An 18723-nucleotide genomic window follows, 5' to 3' on the forward strand; every position below is an offset into this window, starting at 1 on the left:
CCTATCTGCTGTATCAGTGTCAGCTATGACTCATTGGTAGCACTCTCGCCTCTGAGTCACAAGGTTGTGGGTTCAAGTCCTACTCCAGAGACTTGAGCACATAATCTAGGCTGACACTCTAGTGCAGCACTGAGTGAGTGCTGTATGTCAGAGGTGCTGTCTTTAGGATGAGACGTTAAACCGAGGCCCCGTCTGCCTTCTTACGTGGATGTAAAAGACCCTGTGGCACTATTCGATAAAGAGCAGAGGAGTTCTACCTGGTGTGATGGACAATATTTATCTCTTAACGAACATCACTAAAAAAACAGCTGATCTGGGGTTATCACATTTCTGCTTGTGGGAACTTGCTGTGCGCAAATTGGCTGCCACGTTTCCTACATTACAACAGTGACTACACTTCAAAAGGATTTCATTGGTTGTAAAATGCTTTAGGACATCCTGAGGTCATGAAAGGCGCTATATCAATGCAAGATGGGGCTTTGGGTCGGGAGCCCGGTGAAGATGGGGCTTTGGGTCGGGAGCCCGGTGAAGATGGGGCTTTGGGTCGGGAGCCCGGTGAAGATGGGGCTTTGGAGTGGGAGCCCGGTGAAGATGGGGCTTTGGAGTGGGAGCCCGGTGAAGATGGGGCTTTGGAGTGGGAGCCCGGTGAAGATGGGGCTTTGGGTCGGGAGCCCGGTGAAGAATGGATTTTTGGTCAGAAGGCCAGCAATAAATGGGCTTCGGGTGGGAGCTCAGTGGGAATCGGGCTGCCAGAATTTTAATTTAAAAAAAAAGAAAAAGCTTTCAGTGTAATATAAAACAGTCATTCGTTTAAAACACCCGTTGAAAGAAGATTTGGGGCTTTCAACTATCTGCCAGTTTCCATTAACCGTCAGTGGATTCCCTTCCATTATGGTGGATCAACTGTAAATTTTAAGTTGCTTGCTGCTTTATTATTTTGTGTCATCACTTTACAGCTAGCTGCAACAAAAAGATGGACATGCCATGTAGACTTCATATTGGATTTAGATATAGAACCATAGAACTTTACAGCACAGAAGGATGTCATTTGACCCATTGTGTCTGCGCTTGCTCTTTGCTAGAGCAAACCAAAACTAATCCCGCTGCTTTGCTCTGACCCCATGGCTCTGTATCTTCCTCTGCTTCAAATATTTATCCAGTTTCATTATGGAAAGCCTACTACAAATTGTGCTCCACATTAGACTTTTAATGCTGCATTTATGTTTGTGTTACTGCCAGCTCAGAGTGATGCTTTTCCTCTTGACTTCCTGTCTTCAAACTTGCACGGTGATAACCGTGCTATGTTTTCAGGTCGTACTGTCAGCCCACAATGCCTTTGCTTCATTCTACAATGCAGTTTTGTGCAGGCCTTTGCTCAACATTGGGGAAGGTCTGAAGCCAGATAATTAGCCACAGTCATGATTATAAGTAACTGCATATGTGTGGCTGTTCCATCCACCCCTCACTTTGATGTCCTGCAGTAGAACCCACAGTTGATTCTTAACACCAACACTATAAGCACTTGGCACCAGCCAGGACAAAGTAGTCTGCTTCATTGGCACCCCATCCACCACCTTAAACAACCACTCCCTCCACCACCGGCATGCCGTGACTGCAGTGTGTACTATCTACAGGATGCACTGCAGCAACTCACCAAAGCTTCTTCGGCAGCACCTCCCAAACCTGCACCGTCCACCACCCAGAAGGACGGGCAGCAGGTGCACGAGAACGCCATCACCTCCATGTCCCACACTATCCTAACTTGGGACTATATCGCCGTTCATCGTCGCTGGGTCAAAATCCTGGAACTCCCTACTTAACAGCGTTGTGGGAGCACCTTCACCACATGCACTACAGCGGTTCAAGAAGAAGGCCAACTACCACTGTCTCAAGGGGCAAATAGGGATGGGCAATAAATGCTGGCCTTGCCAGCAATGCTCACGTCCCGAGAATGAATAAAAAATAACATCTATAGAACCACTCCATTAGATGATGCCTAAATTCTGCTCGTGGGTAAGGAAGGGGAATGAACAACACCCAACTCTGATGCTGTCATCATCCAACATCTATTTATTCACTGCTTCAACTGGAATAAAATGTGCAAAGGGATTGGAGTGGGGTGGGGGGTGGGGAAGAGATCCAGCAGATGAAAGCCAATGTTGCTCTCCATTTATGATGCCAACAGGGATGTCTATAGACAGTACATGTGACTAGCACTGCACACAATTCTTGCAGCCTCCTGCTCTCAACCACATAGTAAAACTTTGCACAGATTTTATCCATCTCAGAAAGATAAAAATGTAAGTGGCTACTGCCAGGAATTGAACCTGGGGTTCTCTGACCCTACTCCAGTGATCAACCGAGTTAGTTACTGGGTTCCAGTGGTAGCAAGGATTGGTGAAAATCTAACATAATTTGCACAAAATGAATGAAGGCTCCTCCAAGAAAACCAGAGAAAGCTGTTGCTGTTTGTTCTTACACTGTTCTGCACGCTATTCCATGTATAATTTCAACGACTAATCCTCAGGCCACTGGAGTTACTTGTATATGCCTGGATGAATATTAATGGACCTACTGTAGTGGAAATTGAGTTGGCTCCAATTAGCTGTTCCATTTTTCACCATGTGAAGATGATTAATCAGTGCCTCTTCTGAGAACCTTGTGAAGTTTGTTTGAGGCATATCTGTGTTCCCACAAGGAGAAGTGGATTTCTGCCAAATGCCAGATTTGCGGCTGATAAGTATATACTTTTTTATTTTTGTTCTTGTGATGTGAGCTACACTGGCAACGCAATATTTATTACTTATCCTTTTCTGAGAACCGCGTGATCATAAGGTCAGAAATGGGGATGTTCGCTAATGATTGCACAGTGTTCAGTTCCATTCGCAACCCCTCAAATAATGAAGCAGTCCGAGCCCGCATGCAGCAAGACCTGGACAACATCCAGGCTTGGGCTCATAAGTGGCAAGTAACATTCGCGTCAAATAAGTGCCAGGCAATGACCATCTCCAACAAGAGAGAGTCTAACCAACTCCCCTTGACATTCAACGGCATTACCATCGCCGAATCTCCCACCATCAACATCCTGGGGGTCACCATTGACCAGAAACTTAACTGGACCAGCCATATCAATACTGTGGCGACGAGAGCAGGTCAGAGGCTTGGTATTCTATGGCGAGTGACTCACCTCCTGACTCCCCAAAGGCTTTCCACCATCTACAAGGCACAAGTCAGGAGTGTGATGGAATACTCTCCACTTGCCTGGATGAGTGCAGCTCCAACAACACTCAAGAAGCTCGACACCATCCAAGATAAAGCAGCCCGCTTGATTGGCACCCCATCCACCACCCTTAACATTCACTCCCTTCACCAGCGGCGCACCGTGGCTGCAGTGTGCACTATCCACAGGATGCACTGCAGCAACTCGCCAAGGCATCTTCGACAGCACCTCCCAAACCCGCGACCTCTACCACCTAGAAGGACAAGGGCAGCAGGCACATGGGAACAACACCACCTGCACGTTCCCCTCCAAGTCACACACCATCCTGACTTGGAAATATATCGCCGTTCCTTCATTGTCGCTGGATCAAAATCCTGGAACTCCCTTCCTAACAGCACTGTGGGAGAACCTTCACCACACGGACTGCAGCGGTTCAAGAAGGCGGCTCACCACCACCTTCTCAAGGGCAATGAGGGATGGGCAATAAATGCTGGCCTCGCCAGCAACGCCCACATCCCATGAACGAATAAAACAAAAAGCGCATCTGATGCATTTTGGTAGGAAGAATGAGGAGACGCAATATTAACTAAATGGTACAATTTTGAAGGAGGTGTAGGAACAGAGAGACCTGGGGGTTTACGTACAAAAATCTTTGAACATGGCAGGACAAGTTGATAAAGCTGTTTAAAAATGCATACAGGATCCTTGGCTTTATAAGTAGAGGCATAGAGACCAAAAGCAAGGAAGTTATGCTAAACCTTTTACAAATCACTGGGTTGGACCTCAGCTGGAGTATTGTGTCCAATTCTGGGCATCACACTTTAGGAAGGATCTCAAAGCCTTAGAGAGGGTGCAGCGGAGATTTCCTAGAATGGTACCAGGGATGAGGGACTTCAGTTACGTGGAGAGACTAGAAAAGCTGAGGTTGTTCTCCTTAGAGCAGAGAAGGTTAAGGGGAGATTTAATAAAGGCGTTCAAAATCATGAATTGGTTCAGGTCGTATCAACGTCATTAATTTTTTGCAAGTTATTTCATATTCTTTCATCTCCCCACTCCCTCCAGTATCTCATTTGGTTCATCACTAGGAACATGGCGAACCAGTTGGGTTTGTTACAACAATCTAATAGTTTTCATGGTCATTTTCTGGTTTGAGCACACAAATTGCCAGACTTATTGAATTCATTTTCAGAACTTGCATTGGCGGGCGGGGGGTGGGATTTGAACTCACAACCTCTGAGTTGTTAATCTACTATCATAACCATTAGGCTATTGACTCCTGGTCCGGCAATGCCTCGATTTAAAAAAAATTCTCATCCTTGTTTTCAAATCCCTCCATGGTCTCACCCCTCCCTACCTCTAACTTCCTCCAGCCCTACAACCCTCCGAGATCTCTGGGCTCCTCCAGTTCTGGCCTTGCGCATCCCCAATTTTCATCGCTTCACGAATGGTGGCAGTGCCTTCAGCTGCTTCGGCCCGAAACTCTGGAAATCCCTCCCTAACCCTCTCTGCTTCTCTACTTCTCTTTTCTCCTTTAAGACACTCCTTAAAACCTACCTCTTTGACCAAACCTGTCCTGATATCTTATATGGCTCAATGTCAAATTTTGTTTGATAACGCTCCTGTGAAACGTCTTGAGACATTTTACTACGTTATATAAATGCAAGTAGTTGTTGTAACCATGCATCAAGTTTTTCCCCATATAAGCATCATTTGTAATGGACATCTCTGGTGCTATGCTTTTTAATATTATGAACTCAGGTTTACAGGGATGAACAATGAGATTCTAAGAAGTTGAGGACCTTTAAACAGCATTATGCATTGATCAACTGTTTGGCAGGAGGCTGAGGGTGTTTGGTTGAGGTCACATGTAGTTGTCACTTCATCAGATTGCTGATGGTAGTGATGTGAATTACTCATCTATAGCTGTGAGGCTGTGGAATCACTTCTAGGGTTAGTGGTTGGGGCAGAAACTATGGGCCTGATTTTACCAGGGGTGCGGGTTCTGGGCGGGTGGGCCAGCGGGCACGTTCAAAACGCGCCCGGTGAAATTAGTGGGTTGCCCGCGCGATCGTAGCAGGCAACACACTAATTGGATCCATTTACCTGCTCCTCCGGGTTCCCCGCTGCTGATCTGCGCGTCGGGCGGGCTGCGCATGCGCAGTAAGATCTGTCAGCTGGAGGCGCTCTATTTAAAGGGGCAGTCCTCCACTGACATGCTGCCACAAACAGCAAAAATTATAGCATGGAGCAGCCCAGGGGGAAGGCTGCTCCCAGTTTAATGATGCCTCACCCCAGGTATCATGAGATGGGGTGAGGAGGAGGGGGAGGACAGAGATCTTCCCCCCGGTGGGCGGGAGGAAGTGGCCTGCCTCTGCCACCAAGAAGGCCTGGCTCGAGGTGGCAGAGGAGGTCACCAGCGCCACCAACATATCGCCCACCTGCATACAGTGCAGGAGGCGCTCCAATGACCTCAGTAGGTCAGCCACAGTGAGAACACGTAGTCTTTCCCCTACACTCCGTCTGCCACAACACTGCCCCCACCCCACATCTCCTTCGGCACTGCCAACACTACTCTGTCACATGACCCCTCATACCCACTCAAACCTCATCCTCATCTTACCTGCACCTACTCACCTCGCGAGTACTCACCCCGCCACTACCACGCAACCCAATCCTCATACAATCTCATGGCTCTATCCCATACTCACCCTCTCGTGCATCTCTCTCACGGCCAGCCTCACTCAACCTGCCACCACCTGTGCTGCAGCCACAGGGCATGCATCACATATGTGCAGTAGGCAGCGTAAGGCAAACGTGTCGTGAGCATGAAGGGGATGCACAAGAGTGTTTGAGGGTTTGTCATGGTTCTTACTTCTATTGAATTAAAGAACAACTCACATCACACATTATATTGGCACCACTACTGCCATGTCTTCGCGAATCCTGTCCGGTTTGTGCAATAATGCCCGCTCCTGGGTATCCCTATGAGGACCCACCACTGATGCCACCCAGTGTGTCACTGCAGAGTGGGTGTAGGTGTATTTGCAGGGCTCTTCTGCGCAGACGACTGAGAGACATCGGGGATGTCCCCGGTTGCAGCCTGGAAGGCTGTGGAGCAGAAGTTCGGGAGGGCAGTGGTGACTTTGACAGCGACAGGTAGGAAGATGGTGCACGGGCCAGCCAGGAGCAGCTCGGCATGAAAGAGGCTGCAGATGTCCACGGCTACATGTCGACTGACTCTGAGCCTCCGTGTGCACTGCTGCTCAGAGAGGTCCAGGAGGCTGAGCCTCGGTCTGTGGAACGTGTGGCGAGGGTAGTGCCCTCTGCGACGCATCTCTCTCTGCGGTAGCCCTCCCTCCTGCTGTACAGGTGGATGTGTCACAGCACTCTGTTGTGGAGCTCCACGTGTCAGAGGTGGACGGCGTGGATGGTGAGGCTGGTGATGCTGTTCGCCCTCCGAGGAGGTCATGACTGCAGCTACGGCGGCCCCCATCCGCAAGGTGTACATCTGAGGGGGTCCGCATGGTAGGTACACGTCTCTGGACCCCGGGGTAAGTGTGCAGGTTGGTGACTTCGACCATCAGGAGGAGGGTGGTGGAGGCCAAACTTTTTCCCAAGTGACACAGCGGCCTCCTGCAATGGCTGAGGGTCTCCCCCCCCCCCCCCCCCCCCCCACCTCCCCCCCCCGCCCCTACCTGTCAAATGGACCTTTGCAGCTGCCACAGGCTGACGGCTGCAACACGTCCATTTCAACTGGGAGTGTTTCCCCCAGTGTGTGAAACAGTCCCATGATTATCCAAAATCACACACAGTCCCTTAATCAGGTCAGTTAATGACCTGAACAAGCAAAGTAAATACACTCAAGTGGCATCCCGCTGGCTTTAATTGCCTGCGGGATTCCCACCAGCGGGGGCTGCGCGCGCACGCCGGCGCGTCATCGGGGAACCCAGAAGTGGGCGGGATCGAGGCGCGATCCGGTCCCGCACCTGGATTTCGGGATTTTCGGCGCCCCCCGCCGAGAACGCACCCGGTAGTGGGTGGTAAAATCGGGCCCTATGTCAACATTCAGTATTAGCTTGGATGGGTGGATGGACGAAAGGGTTGGGGGGGGGCGGGGTTAAAGGCATATGGGAACAGGATGGATAAATGTGATTAGAACTATTTGCTCGCATGGTTGGTAAAGGCTGACACGGAGTGGTTGGGCCGAATGGCCTGTTTCCGTGTTGTCATTTCTATGTATTTAGTGGCACTGTTAATGCACCGTTGCTGGTTTCTTTTACTATACCAATATTAGTCGTAAGGGAGAAGAGGGTCCTTGTGGGTCATTCTGGTCAAGCGCCCTACCAAGAAGGAGGTATGGTTGCTTGCTTCTTTTGTGCCTAATTCTGAGCTGTACCTTATGCATTCAAGTTGCTGTTTGTTTCGTATGAAAAAGGGCGCATGTTGCACCATGGCTGGGAATTGCCTCTTTTTTGCTAGCAGTTACTATATGGTAGAAAAGCACCAGTGCAGGCTGATGAGGAGGGGGAAACTATTGGTGCCCTCCCCCAAAGTGATGTTGGCAAGGCCTGGAATGAGAATGCTGAGCTATGGTTGATGAATAGCTCAAGCTTATGAAAGGGATAGAAAATTCGGTGCGCCAAGTCCCCGCGGAGGGGGGAAAGCCCTGTGGCTTATTTTTTTAAAGAGTACTAATTTGTTCCATAGCGATGAATGGTTTGTTGTGACATGGGGGGTGTGGATGTATGTCAACAGCGATTCGATGAAAGCAAGTTATTAATCCAGTCAGTAATTGGATAGAAGTAAAACATAAAGGAAGTTAAATAGTTAATTGATAGTGTGGAATAAATGCAGAAATTAATAGTGAAATAACAAAGCGAAGGAACTCGGAAAGAGAGCAGTCAACTTGGCTGTGAGAGATTAGTGGATAAGTTAGAAATTTTATAAGGCTTTGGTTCCTTTTGCTGCGGATTTGGCTATGTTTCTAACGTCTTGTTTTGGTTCGTTTGGTTACCATCTGTAGCACAAATGCATATTTCCTGCAGCATCTGTACTACACTGTCCCAGGAAGATCGAACCTTGCAAAGATATATTTGAACACATGACTCATTAGAAACAGGAATCCTGGCCAATTTTTTTTTCTCCTCTCCGTAGTCAAGGGGAGCCGTGGCTGATTGTAGTTCTCCTACAGTTGCCTAAGCTGAGATCAGCTAACTCAGCTGTGAATTTATGACCTTTCTGGTATGTGTATTAGTATTCAAAATCATGACGGGTCTAGACACAGTAGATAGAGAGAAACTGTTCTCATTGGCGGAAGGGTCAAGAACCAGAGGACGTAGATTTAAGGTGATTGGCAAAAGGACCGAAGGTGACATGAGCAAAAGCTTTTTTACACAGCGAGTGGTTAGGATCTGGAATGCACTGCCCGAGGGAGTGTTGGAGGCAGATTCAATCATGGCCTTCAAAAGGGAACTGGATAAGTACTTGAAAGGAAAATATTTGCAGGACTACGGGAATAGGGCAGGGGAGTGGGACTAGCTGGATTGCTGTTGCATAGAGCCGGCGTGGACTCGATGGGCCGAATGGCCTCCTTCCATGCTGTAACCTTTCTATGATTCTATGTGTATCTCAGCTCTACACAGGCTGAATATTTTGTAGATGTGTACAGTTTTGGATGACGGGGAGTGAGTAACACGAGCAAATTGAGGAATCACAAGATTTTGATGGGTGTTTGGAAATTATCTATACTTTCAGATTAATTGGTCTCATTGCATTTTAAAAAAAAGTCATCTTTGTTGCTAAGGGCTATTTAGTATTTTAATAGCAATGCACAATTAGAGAAATGATACTTGCATATTGTTCCAATATGCTTCTTGTTCCAATATTCATCTTTCGGATGAGATATTAAACCGAGGCTCCGTCTGCCCTCTAAGGTGGATGTAAAAGATTCCATGGCACTATTCGAAGAAGAGCAGGGGAGGTCTCCCTGGTGTCCTGGCCAATATTTATCCCTCAACGAACATCACTGTAGAAACAGATTATCTGCTCACTATCACATTGCTGTTTGTTGGAGTTTGCTGTGCACAAATTAGCTGCCGTGTATCTTACGTTACAACAGTGACTACATTTTAAAAGTACTTCAGTGGCCATAAAGTTTTGGGACATCCTGAGGTGGTGAAAGACGTTCTTTCTGTCTGTTCTTTTGCTTTCTTTTTCTCTTTTCTTTTGTTTTCTTTCTTTCTGTCTGTTCTTCCTTTCTTTCTGCCCGTTCTTGTCTTTTGTTCTTTTCTTTCTTTTCATCCCCTTAAATTGTTCCCACCACTATCAGCACCAGTGAAATTAGGTGTCCCTTTTTACCAGTAGCAATAGATAGTTAAAGCAATTCCAGGATATGACCACCGCATGTACTAACATTTCGGAGGTCAAAATTTGATGTAGTGGGGAGATCAATGACTTGAACCATCCATGGCACTTTAGTAGGCATGACTGTCCAAGAATCATAAATATAAGATGATCACTCATAAATCTAATAAGGAATTCAGGAGAAACTTCTTTATCCAGAGAGTGGTTAAAATGTGGAACTCGCTACCACGTGGAGTAGTTGAGGCGAATAGCACAGATGCATTTAAGGGGAAGCTAGCTAAGTATATGAGGGAGAAAGGAATAGAAGGATATGTTGATAGGGTTAGATGAAGTAGGATGGGAGGAAGTTCGTATGGAGCATAAACACTGGCATGGACCTGTTGGGCCGAATAGCCTGATTCTGTGCTGTAAATTCTATATAAATCTATAAAAGGGAGTCTAGCAGGCTCTCTAAATCCATCTGCCTTCCCACCTCCCTCTTCTTCTTTAAGATCCTCCTTAAAACCCATCTCTTTGATCAAGCTTTTGGCCACCCCACCCAACATCTCCTTCTTTGGCTCAACATCTGTTTTTTAAAATTCACCTCTGTGAAGCACCCTAGGACATTTTTCTATGTTAAAAGCGCTATATAAAGTGGTCACTGTTATATTTTTAACCAATGTATATGTGCGCGTGTGTGTGTGTATGTATGGACTGCCTATGAAGTAAACGTAAGAACAGAGGTATGAATGATAAGAGAATCTGTCATGTTTCAGATCATAATAAGGTAAAATCCCCGATTTTGCAATCCAGTCGAGAAAGCACAGTCAAAGGGATCAGAGGTAGGACTACAACTTATTAGTTCTGATTCTCTGACCTGTGCTGTCCCCGGCTTGGAATGTGGAATTTATCCTAAAGTCTCTATTTTAATTATCTAGGAGAGCTAGAGAGATGAGCTTAAGTGAGGGGATAAGGGGTATATTTGAAACCAAAGGCAGCAGATCGGCAGTTCTTCTAGGCACATTGAGAGAGAGAGAGAGAGGAATGTCTGAGGGTAGACTAATCTTGGTTTGTGCTATCTATGTTGGGCCAGATTTGGTACCTTTAGACAATTTAGCCACTTTTGTGTTATTTTTGTAACAAGAAGGTGTAAGTTAAAAGATCTGCAATCAAGTGAAATCTGCTGTATTGACCATCTGCTGTATTGACCTTCTGCTTGGTGCTGAGCATAAGAGTAATGTCCAATGAAGTTCTAAAATTGGACGTAGTGCTCTGGAAAAAAAAGTATCTCCTACGTTGATACGACAAGCGTTTAGACTGAGTGAAATATCGGTTATGTTTTTTTAATTGTAAACAATTTTACAACACCAAGTTATAGTCCAACAAATTTATTTTAAATTCCACAAGCTTTCGGAGGCTTCCTCCTTCCTCAGGTGAACGGTGTGGAAATGAACGTGTACTTGTATTAATTATATGATGTGAATACATCATTTCCACACCGTTCACCTGAGGAAGGAGGAAGCCTCCGAAAGCTTGTGGAATTTAAAATAAATTTGTTGGACTATAGCTTGGTGTTGTAAAATTGTTTACAATTGTTAACCCCAGTCCATCACCGGCATCTCCACATCATGTTTTTTTAAGGCTTTATTTAAACAGGCATGCATTGTATCTAACAGTAAGGCTGCTGATAAGATTTTTTGAGTTGGATTTTTCTTCTCGGTTTCATGACGTGTTTCTCTTGTTTTCCCGATTTCAGAGCTGCAGCAGCTGACGTCAATGAGGCGCTTCTCCAGGGATGACCTTACGACCTTTACCACCTTTTTGGTAGACGAACCACGTAACCGCCTCTATGTGGGAGCAAGTAACGCCATCTTTGTCCTCAACTTGACTTCTGTGGTACAGGATCCATTAATGGTAATTTCTTCAAATGCGAAATCATGATCCGTCTGTTCATGTGATTCAATAATCCCTGTGGCCATGGTTATAAGTTGATGGCTGCATTCACCCAAGAGTGGGAATTGCTCAAGACTTTTATTGAATGTCATCTGAAGTGTGCCGTTAGATGGGGTTTGAAATTTATGATCAAAAAGAATGAGATCCATTTAAATATATGGAGTTGTGTTTTTTTTTAAAGAGTAGGATATGCCAAAATGTTTAATCCAGACTCAGTGAGGTTTGATAGCAGTATGAATATAAGTGTAAGCAAAGTCAAGGATCAGAAAAAATCTTCCAAACTCATCATTCCAGCAACCTAGCCCTCCCTGACTAGAATCCAGCCACTGTTCCTGAGTCTAATAGTCAGGAATTTAGGAGAAATATGTGAACTGGGCCTCAATAAAGCTGAATGGAGTCAAAGGCAAGTAGCCTCTTGAAAAGAAAATTGGCAGTGAGAAGAGAAGAGGCAGTAGACCAGCTTTCACTAAGTTTTTGAATCCCTATGGGAAGCGTGTTGTGACGTATATTTTACATGGCCTCTATCAGGAAGGGAATTTTAAATAGTATTTGTTTCATACATGTGTTTTATACTGAGTGGCTTGTAAGTAAGAGAGCAGCGTCTTTTCTGTTAGCTTCTCCTGTTTCTCAGGAAGCTGGAAATTATGTGTTTTCTTCAGTGTCTCACTTTGCTTGCTGTAGAGGTGCGCACTCACCCTGTGGGGTGCACACTCACCCTATGCCTCCTGGAGGGAGGCATACATGTGTGGATTTCAGTTAGGAGACTCTTAAACGTAGTGATTGACTTCTGCGTGTTGGACCAAGGAAAGGGCAAACTTATCTCAGAGGATGGGGTATAGAAGTGTGCCATAGAGAGACTCACAGAGGACCTTCTTTGCAGTTTCGTTCTCTATTGAATGAAGTTATGAACAATAAGTGTTATTCCAGAAGTGTTCTACTGAAGGTTGTGTGTTTATAAAGTGAGGGCTACTGTGGCAACTGAACGCACTGAATGCTTGCAATGAGGACACAACCTCAACATATTTCCCCATCTACTATTACGGGATCAATTTAAAATAACAGCAGAGTAGTGTTTGTACTTTTGTCTTTTTAAATTATTTTTAAATGCATTGATGGTACTTTCTGGACCACATCATTTCCAAAGGACAGAAACAGCCTTTGCCGATTCACCATTTAAAAAGATTTAATGGAAAAACATAATTCTCCATCAATTTAGAGCGAGTGCAATGAAAATAACCATGCTTTCAATGACCCCACTGAGGAAACCATTGAAATATGGAAAATAATCAACAGTTGACATGACTTTCACAACCCAAACACAACCTTGGTCCTGAGGGTTGGTCACTTGTTGAACATTCTTCTTTCAGTTAGGCTGGCTGGTGTCAGCATAGTGACTTCCTAAGTCTGGATTCAAGTCTAGCCTAGACTGATGAGATGAAATTCCATATCTACAAGCTGGAAGTGCATTTACATAAAATATGCATGGACAACCTTGACCCATTTCCTATAGGGTATGTGAGCCTACAGCACAAAATTGCTGCTAATTGTTGCAAAATGGACAGTCTTAGTCAGAGACTAGCTGGTGTGGGGAGTGGAAAAGTTCATTCTGACGCAGCAGTATGCAGTATTCTTGTATTTTCTGTATAGACGTGTACTTGTATTAATTATATGATGTGAATACATTTGTTTTACAGATTGAGTGGAATGTAATGCAAAATGAACGTTCTTCCTGTATCCAAAAAGGCAAGATGGAGGTTTGTTCTCAAAGCTTTCTATTCTTCTGTTCTTAACTTTTGTAAAATCTGTGTTGTAAGTCTCTCCATGATGGGCATTCTTGTACCTGTTGAATGTCAGAATATTTACTGAAACTGATCAAACAATTCACGTAGCTGCTACGGGTTGAGTTTGATGTGCAGGGTCTGGTAGTGTAGTGGTTACCAGCCACAGATTGTGAGTTCAAATCTCACTGTGGCAAACTATGAAATTTGAGTACAATAAATCTAGTCATTTGTGGATTGGTATATAAAAAAAGGACCACGAAAGCTGGCAGATTATTGTAAAAGCCCAACTGGTTCACCAATCCCCTTCAGGGATGTTCCTGGTCTGGCTAATTAATGACTGCAGTTCCACAAAGTGTGTGGTTGATTCTTAATGTTCAAATGATTTTCAGAATGGCCCAATCCCAAGATAGCATTAGTTGTAAACCCAATTCTTTTAGGGCAGTAAATGCAGCGTCGCCCAAATCCCGAGAAATTTAAAAAAAAACTTGGAAACAAGATGGCACCAGGCATTTCAGGTTCTGTTTAATGCTATTCAGATGGCTCCCAGAATCGGCATTGCCTGTGTATTCAGTGATCTTGAGTTGCTGATCAGCCCACGTAAACGGCCTAGTATGGGTTTCAGCATCCTTCTTTGTCTGATTATGCCTCTATGAAGCACCTTGGGATGTTTTACCACGCTATATAAATGTTTCACCATGTTTAAGGCGATAAATGCAAGTAGTCATTGTTGGACAGTTCAAACTAGGGGCCATAAAAATAAGATAGCCACGAATAAATCCAATAAGGAATTCAGGAGAAACTTCTTTGCTCAGAGAGTGGTGAGAACGTGGAACTCGCTACCATAAGGAGTAGTTGAGGTGAATAGCATAGATGCATTTAAGGGGAAGCTGGATAAACACATGACGGAGAAAGGAATATGTTGATAGGATGAGATGAAGCAAGGTGGGAGGAAGCTCGTGTAGAGCATAAACACCGCCATAGACCTGTTGGGCTGAATGGCCTGTTTCTGTGCCGTAAATTCTATGTATTGTTTCCATTTTTGTGATAATGGATTGGCAAAAATGTTTAGGCAGTGTGAGCAATTGATTGGCCAAATGTTGTAGATAATGGTTGGGCATTAGTCCCCTAACAGATGGTGACATGTAGTGATGTTACTGTCAATTGATAGAGGAGTATTGTTGGCATTGGATGTTGAAGGCTGATAAGTTGCTGAAGTTGGGGCCTTAACCACTATCAAAGTTGCAGTGTCAGTACTGAAATAGCTACTGCAAAATAAAAGAGAGATTTTTTTATATCAGAGGGACTTAGAATTTTTTTAATATTCATTCTTCAGCTGTGGGAAACATTGGCAGGCAGTATTTATTGCCCTAGCCCTAGTTGACCCGAAAGCATTTAAGAGTCAACTAGACAGTGTGCAACTGGAGTCACATTGTAGGCCAGACTGTAGGTTCCATTTTCTGAAGGATATCAGTGAACTAGTTGGGTTTTTACAATAAATTGGCAGCTTTCAGGGTCATTCTTTTTCTGGTGCCAGCCCACAAATGGCCAGATTTCCTGAACTTGCTGTGGTGAAATTTGAACTCGTGACCCTTGATCGAGGTATTTAAAATGTTCAAAGGATTGGATAGGGTAGATATGGAGACACTATTTCCTCTGGGGACACAATCTTAAAATTAGAACTGGGTCATTCAGGAGTAAATCAGGAAGCACTTTTTCACACATATGGTAGTAGAAAACTGAAACTCTCTCCCCCAAAAGGCTGTGGATGTTGGGGGTCGTTTAAAGCTTTCAAGACTGAGATTTTTTGTTGAGTAAGAGATATGGAGCAAAGGCAGGAAAATGGAGTTGATGTGCAGATCAATCATGACTTAATTGAAATATAGAAACAAAGAAAATGGGAGCAAGAGTAGGCCATTCGGCCCTTTGGGCCTGCTCCGCCATTCAAAATGATCATGGTTGATTGTCTAACTCAGTACCCTGTTCCCGCTTTTTCCCCATATCCCTTGATCCCTTGAGCATTGAGAAATATATCTATCTCCTTCTTGAATACATCTAATGACTTGGCCAGCACTGCCTTCTGTGGTAGAGAATTCCACACATTCATCACCCTCTGAGTGTAGAAATTTCTCCTCATCTCGGTTCTAAATGGCATACCCCGTATCCTGAGACTGTGACCCCGGGTTCTGGACTCCCCAGCCATCGGAAACATCCTCCCTGCATCAAGTCTGTCTAGTCATGTTAGAATTTTATGTGTTTCGATGAGATCACCTTTCATTCTTCTAAGCTCTAGTGAATATAGGCCTAGTCGGCCCAATCTCTCCTCATACGTCAGTCCTGCCGTCCCAGGAATCAGTCTGGTAAACCTTTGTTGCACTCCCTCCATGGCAAGGACATCCTTCCTCCGATAAGGAGACTAAAACTGCACACAATACTCCAGATGTGGTATCACCAAGGCCCTGTATAACTGCAGTAAGGCATCCCTGCTCCTGTACTCAAATCCTCTTGCAATGAAGACCAACATACCATTCGCCTTCCTAACTGCTTGCTGCACCTGAATGCTCGCTTTCAGTGACTGGTGTACAAGGACACCCAGGTCTCATTGCACCTCCCCTTTTCCCAATCTATCACCATTCAGATAATAATCTGCCTTTCTGTTTTTACAATCAAAGTGGATAACCTCACATTTATCCACGTTATACTGCATCTGCCATGTTCTTGCCCACTCACCCAACTTGTCTAAATTACATTGGAGCCTCTTTGCATCCTCCTCACAGCTCACATTCCACCCCAGCTTTGTGTCGTCTGCAAACTTGGAAATGTTACATTTAGTTCCCTCATCCAAACCATTGATACATATTGTGAATAGCTGGGGCCCAAGCACTGATCCCTGCGGTACCCCACTAGTCACTGCCTGCCACCTGGAAAAAGACCCGTTTATTCCTACTCTCTGTTTCCTGTCTGTCAACCAATTCTCAATCCATGCCAGTGTATTCCCCCCAATCCCGTGTGCTTTAATTTTGCACACTGACCTTATCAAAAGCCTTCTGAAAATCCAAATACACACATCCACTGGTTCTCCCCTATCTATTCTACTAATTACATCCTCAAAAAACTCCAGTAGATTTGTTAAGCATGATTTCCCTTTCATAAACCCATGCTGACTTTGTCCAATCCTGTTAATGCCCTCCAAGTGTTCTGTTATCACATCTTTTATAATAGACTAGCATTTTTCCCACCACTGATGTTAGGCTAACTGGTCTGTAAATCCCTGTTTTTTTTTTTCTCCCTCCTTTTTTAAATAGTGGGGTTACATTTGCCACCCTCCAATCTGTAGGAACTGTTCCAGAGTCTATAGAATTTTGGAAGATGATCACCAATGCATCCACTATTTCCAGGGCCATTTCCTTTAGTACTCTGGGATGTAGATTATCAGGCCCTGGGGATTTGTCAGCCTTTAGCCCCATTAATTTTACTAATACTGGTTTCCTTCAGTTCCTCCCTCTCACTAGACCCTTGGTTCCCTAACATTTCTGGCAGGTTATTTGTGTCCTCCTTTGTGAAGACAGAACCAAAGTATGTGTTTAATTATTCTGCCATTTCTTTGTTCCCCATTATAATTTCCCTCATTTCTGACTGTAAGGGACCTACATTTTTCTTCACTAATCTTCTTCTCTTGACATATTTATAGAAGCTTTTACAGTCAGTTTTTATGTTCCCTGCTAGTTTACTCTCATACTCTATTTTTCCCCTCTTAATCAATTTCTTTGTCCTCCTTTGCTGAATTCTGAACTGCTCCCAATCCTCAGGCTTGCTGCTTTTTCTGTCAGTTTTATATAGTAACATAGGAATATCGGAATAGGCCATTCAGCCCCTCGTGCCTGCTCCGCCATTTGTTAAGATCATGGCTGATCTGTGATCTAACTCCATATACCTGCTTTTGGCCCATATTCCTTAATACCTTTGGTTGCCAAAAAGCTATCTATCTCAGATTTAAATTTAGCAATTGATCTAGTATGAATTGCCGTTTGAGGAAGAGAGTTCCAAACTTCTACCACCCTTTGTGTGGAAATGTTTTCTAATCTCACTCCTGAAAGGTCTGGCTCTAATTTTTAGACTGTGCCCCCTACTCCTAAAATCCCCAACCAACGGAAATAGTTTCTTTCTATCCACCCTATTTATTCCCCTTAATATCTTATAAACCTCCATCAGATCACCCCTTAACCTTCGAAACTCTAGAGAATACAACCCCAATTTGTGTAATCTCTCCTCGTAACTTAACCCTTGAAGCCCAGGTATCATTCTAGTAAACCTACGCTGCACTCCCTCCAAGGCCAATATGTCCTTCCGAAGGTGCGGTGCCCAGAACTGCTCACAGTATTCCAGGTGCGGTCTAACCAGGGTTTTGTATAGCTGCAGCACAACTTCTGCCCCCTTGTACTCTAGTCCTTTAGATGTAAAGGCCAGCATTCCATTAGCCTTCTTGATTATTTTCTGCACCTGTTCATGACACTTCAATGATCTATGTTCCTGAACCCCTAAGTCCCTTTGGACATCCACTGTTTTTAACTTTTTACCATTTAGAAAGTACCCTGTTCTATCCTTTTTTGATCCAAAGTGGATGACCTCACATTTGTCCACATTGAATTCCATTTGCCACAGTTTTGCCCATTCACCTAATCTATCAATATCCCTCCTCTTTGGATCTAATACCATCCCTAATTTCTTTTGTAAGCCACGGTTGAGCCACCTTTCCTGTTTTATTTTTGCGCCAGACAGGAATGAATAATTGTTGTAATTCCTGCACACGTTCTTTAAATATTAAATATTAATAGCCATTGCCTATCCACCGTCATTCCTTTTAGTAAAGTTCCCCAATCTATCGTAGCCAACTCGCACCTCATACTTTGTAATTTCCTTTATTTAGATTCAGGACCCTAGTTTCGGATTCAGCTATTTCACTCTCCATCTTAATGAGGAATTCTATCATGTTATGGTCGCTCTTCTCTAAGGGACCCCGCACAACAAGATTGTTAATTAATCCTTTCTCATTGTACTATACCCAGTCTAGGATCGCCTGTTCTCCAGTTGGTTCCTCAACGTATTGGTCTAGAAAACCATCACGTACACACTCCAGGAATTCCTCCCCCACAGTATTATTGCTAATTTGGTTTGACCAATCTCTTTGTAGATTAAAGTCACCCATGATTATAGTTGTACCCTTCTTGCATACGTCTCTAATTTCCTGTTTAATGCCCTCCCCTACATCTCCACTACTGTTTGGGGGCCTATAGTCAACCCCCACCAACGTTTTCTGCCCCTTGGTGTTTCTTAGCTCCACCCATACAGATTCCACGTAGTGATTTTCCGAGCCAATATCTTTCCTCACTATTGCATTGATTTCCTCCTTTACTAGCAACGCTACCCCAC

The 18723-nt window shown here is 44.5% G+C and overlaps 1 protein-coding gene across 1 annotated transcript in view; it reads left to right on the forward strand.

The window, feature by feature from the left end:
• The window catches only part of sema4f (sema domain, immunoglobulin domain (Ig), transmembrane domain (TM) and short cytoplasmic domain, (semaphorin) 4F), a 204916-nt gene that overhangs the window by 81265 nt on the left and 104928 nt on the right, over nt 1–18723 (forward strand). Inside the window, exons 2-3 of the mRNA XM_067980026.1 lie at nt 11319–11476; nt 13210–13269. Of these exons, the coding sequence (XP_067836127.1) occupies nt 11319–11476; nt 13210–13269 (218 nt within the window). The remainder of the gene's footprint in view (nt 1–11318; nt 11477–13209; nt 13270–18723) is intronic.

Source organism: Heptranchias perlo, chromosome 1 (genome assembly GCF_035084215.1).
Source record: "Heptranchias perlo isolate sHepPer1 chromosome 1, sHepPer1.hap1, whole genome shotgun sequence".
NCBI lineage: Eukaryota > Metazoa > Chordata > Chondrichthyes > Hexanchiformes > Hexanchidae > Heptranchias > Heptranchias perlo.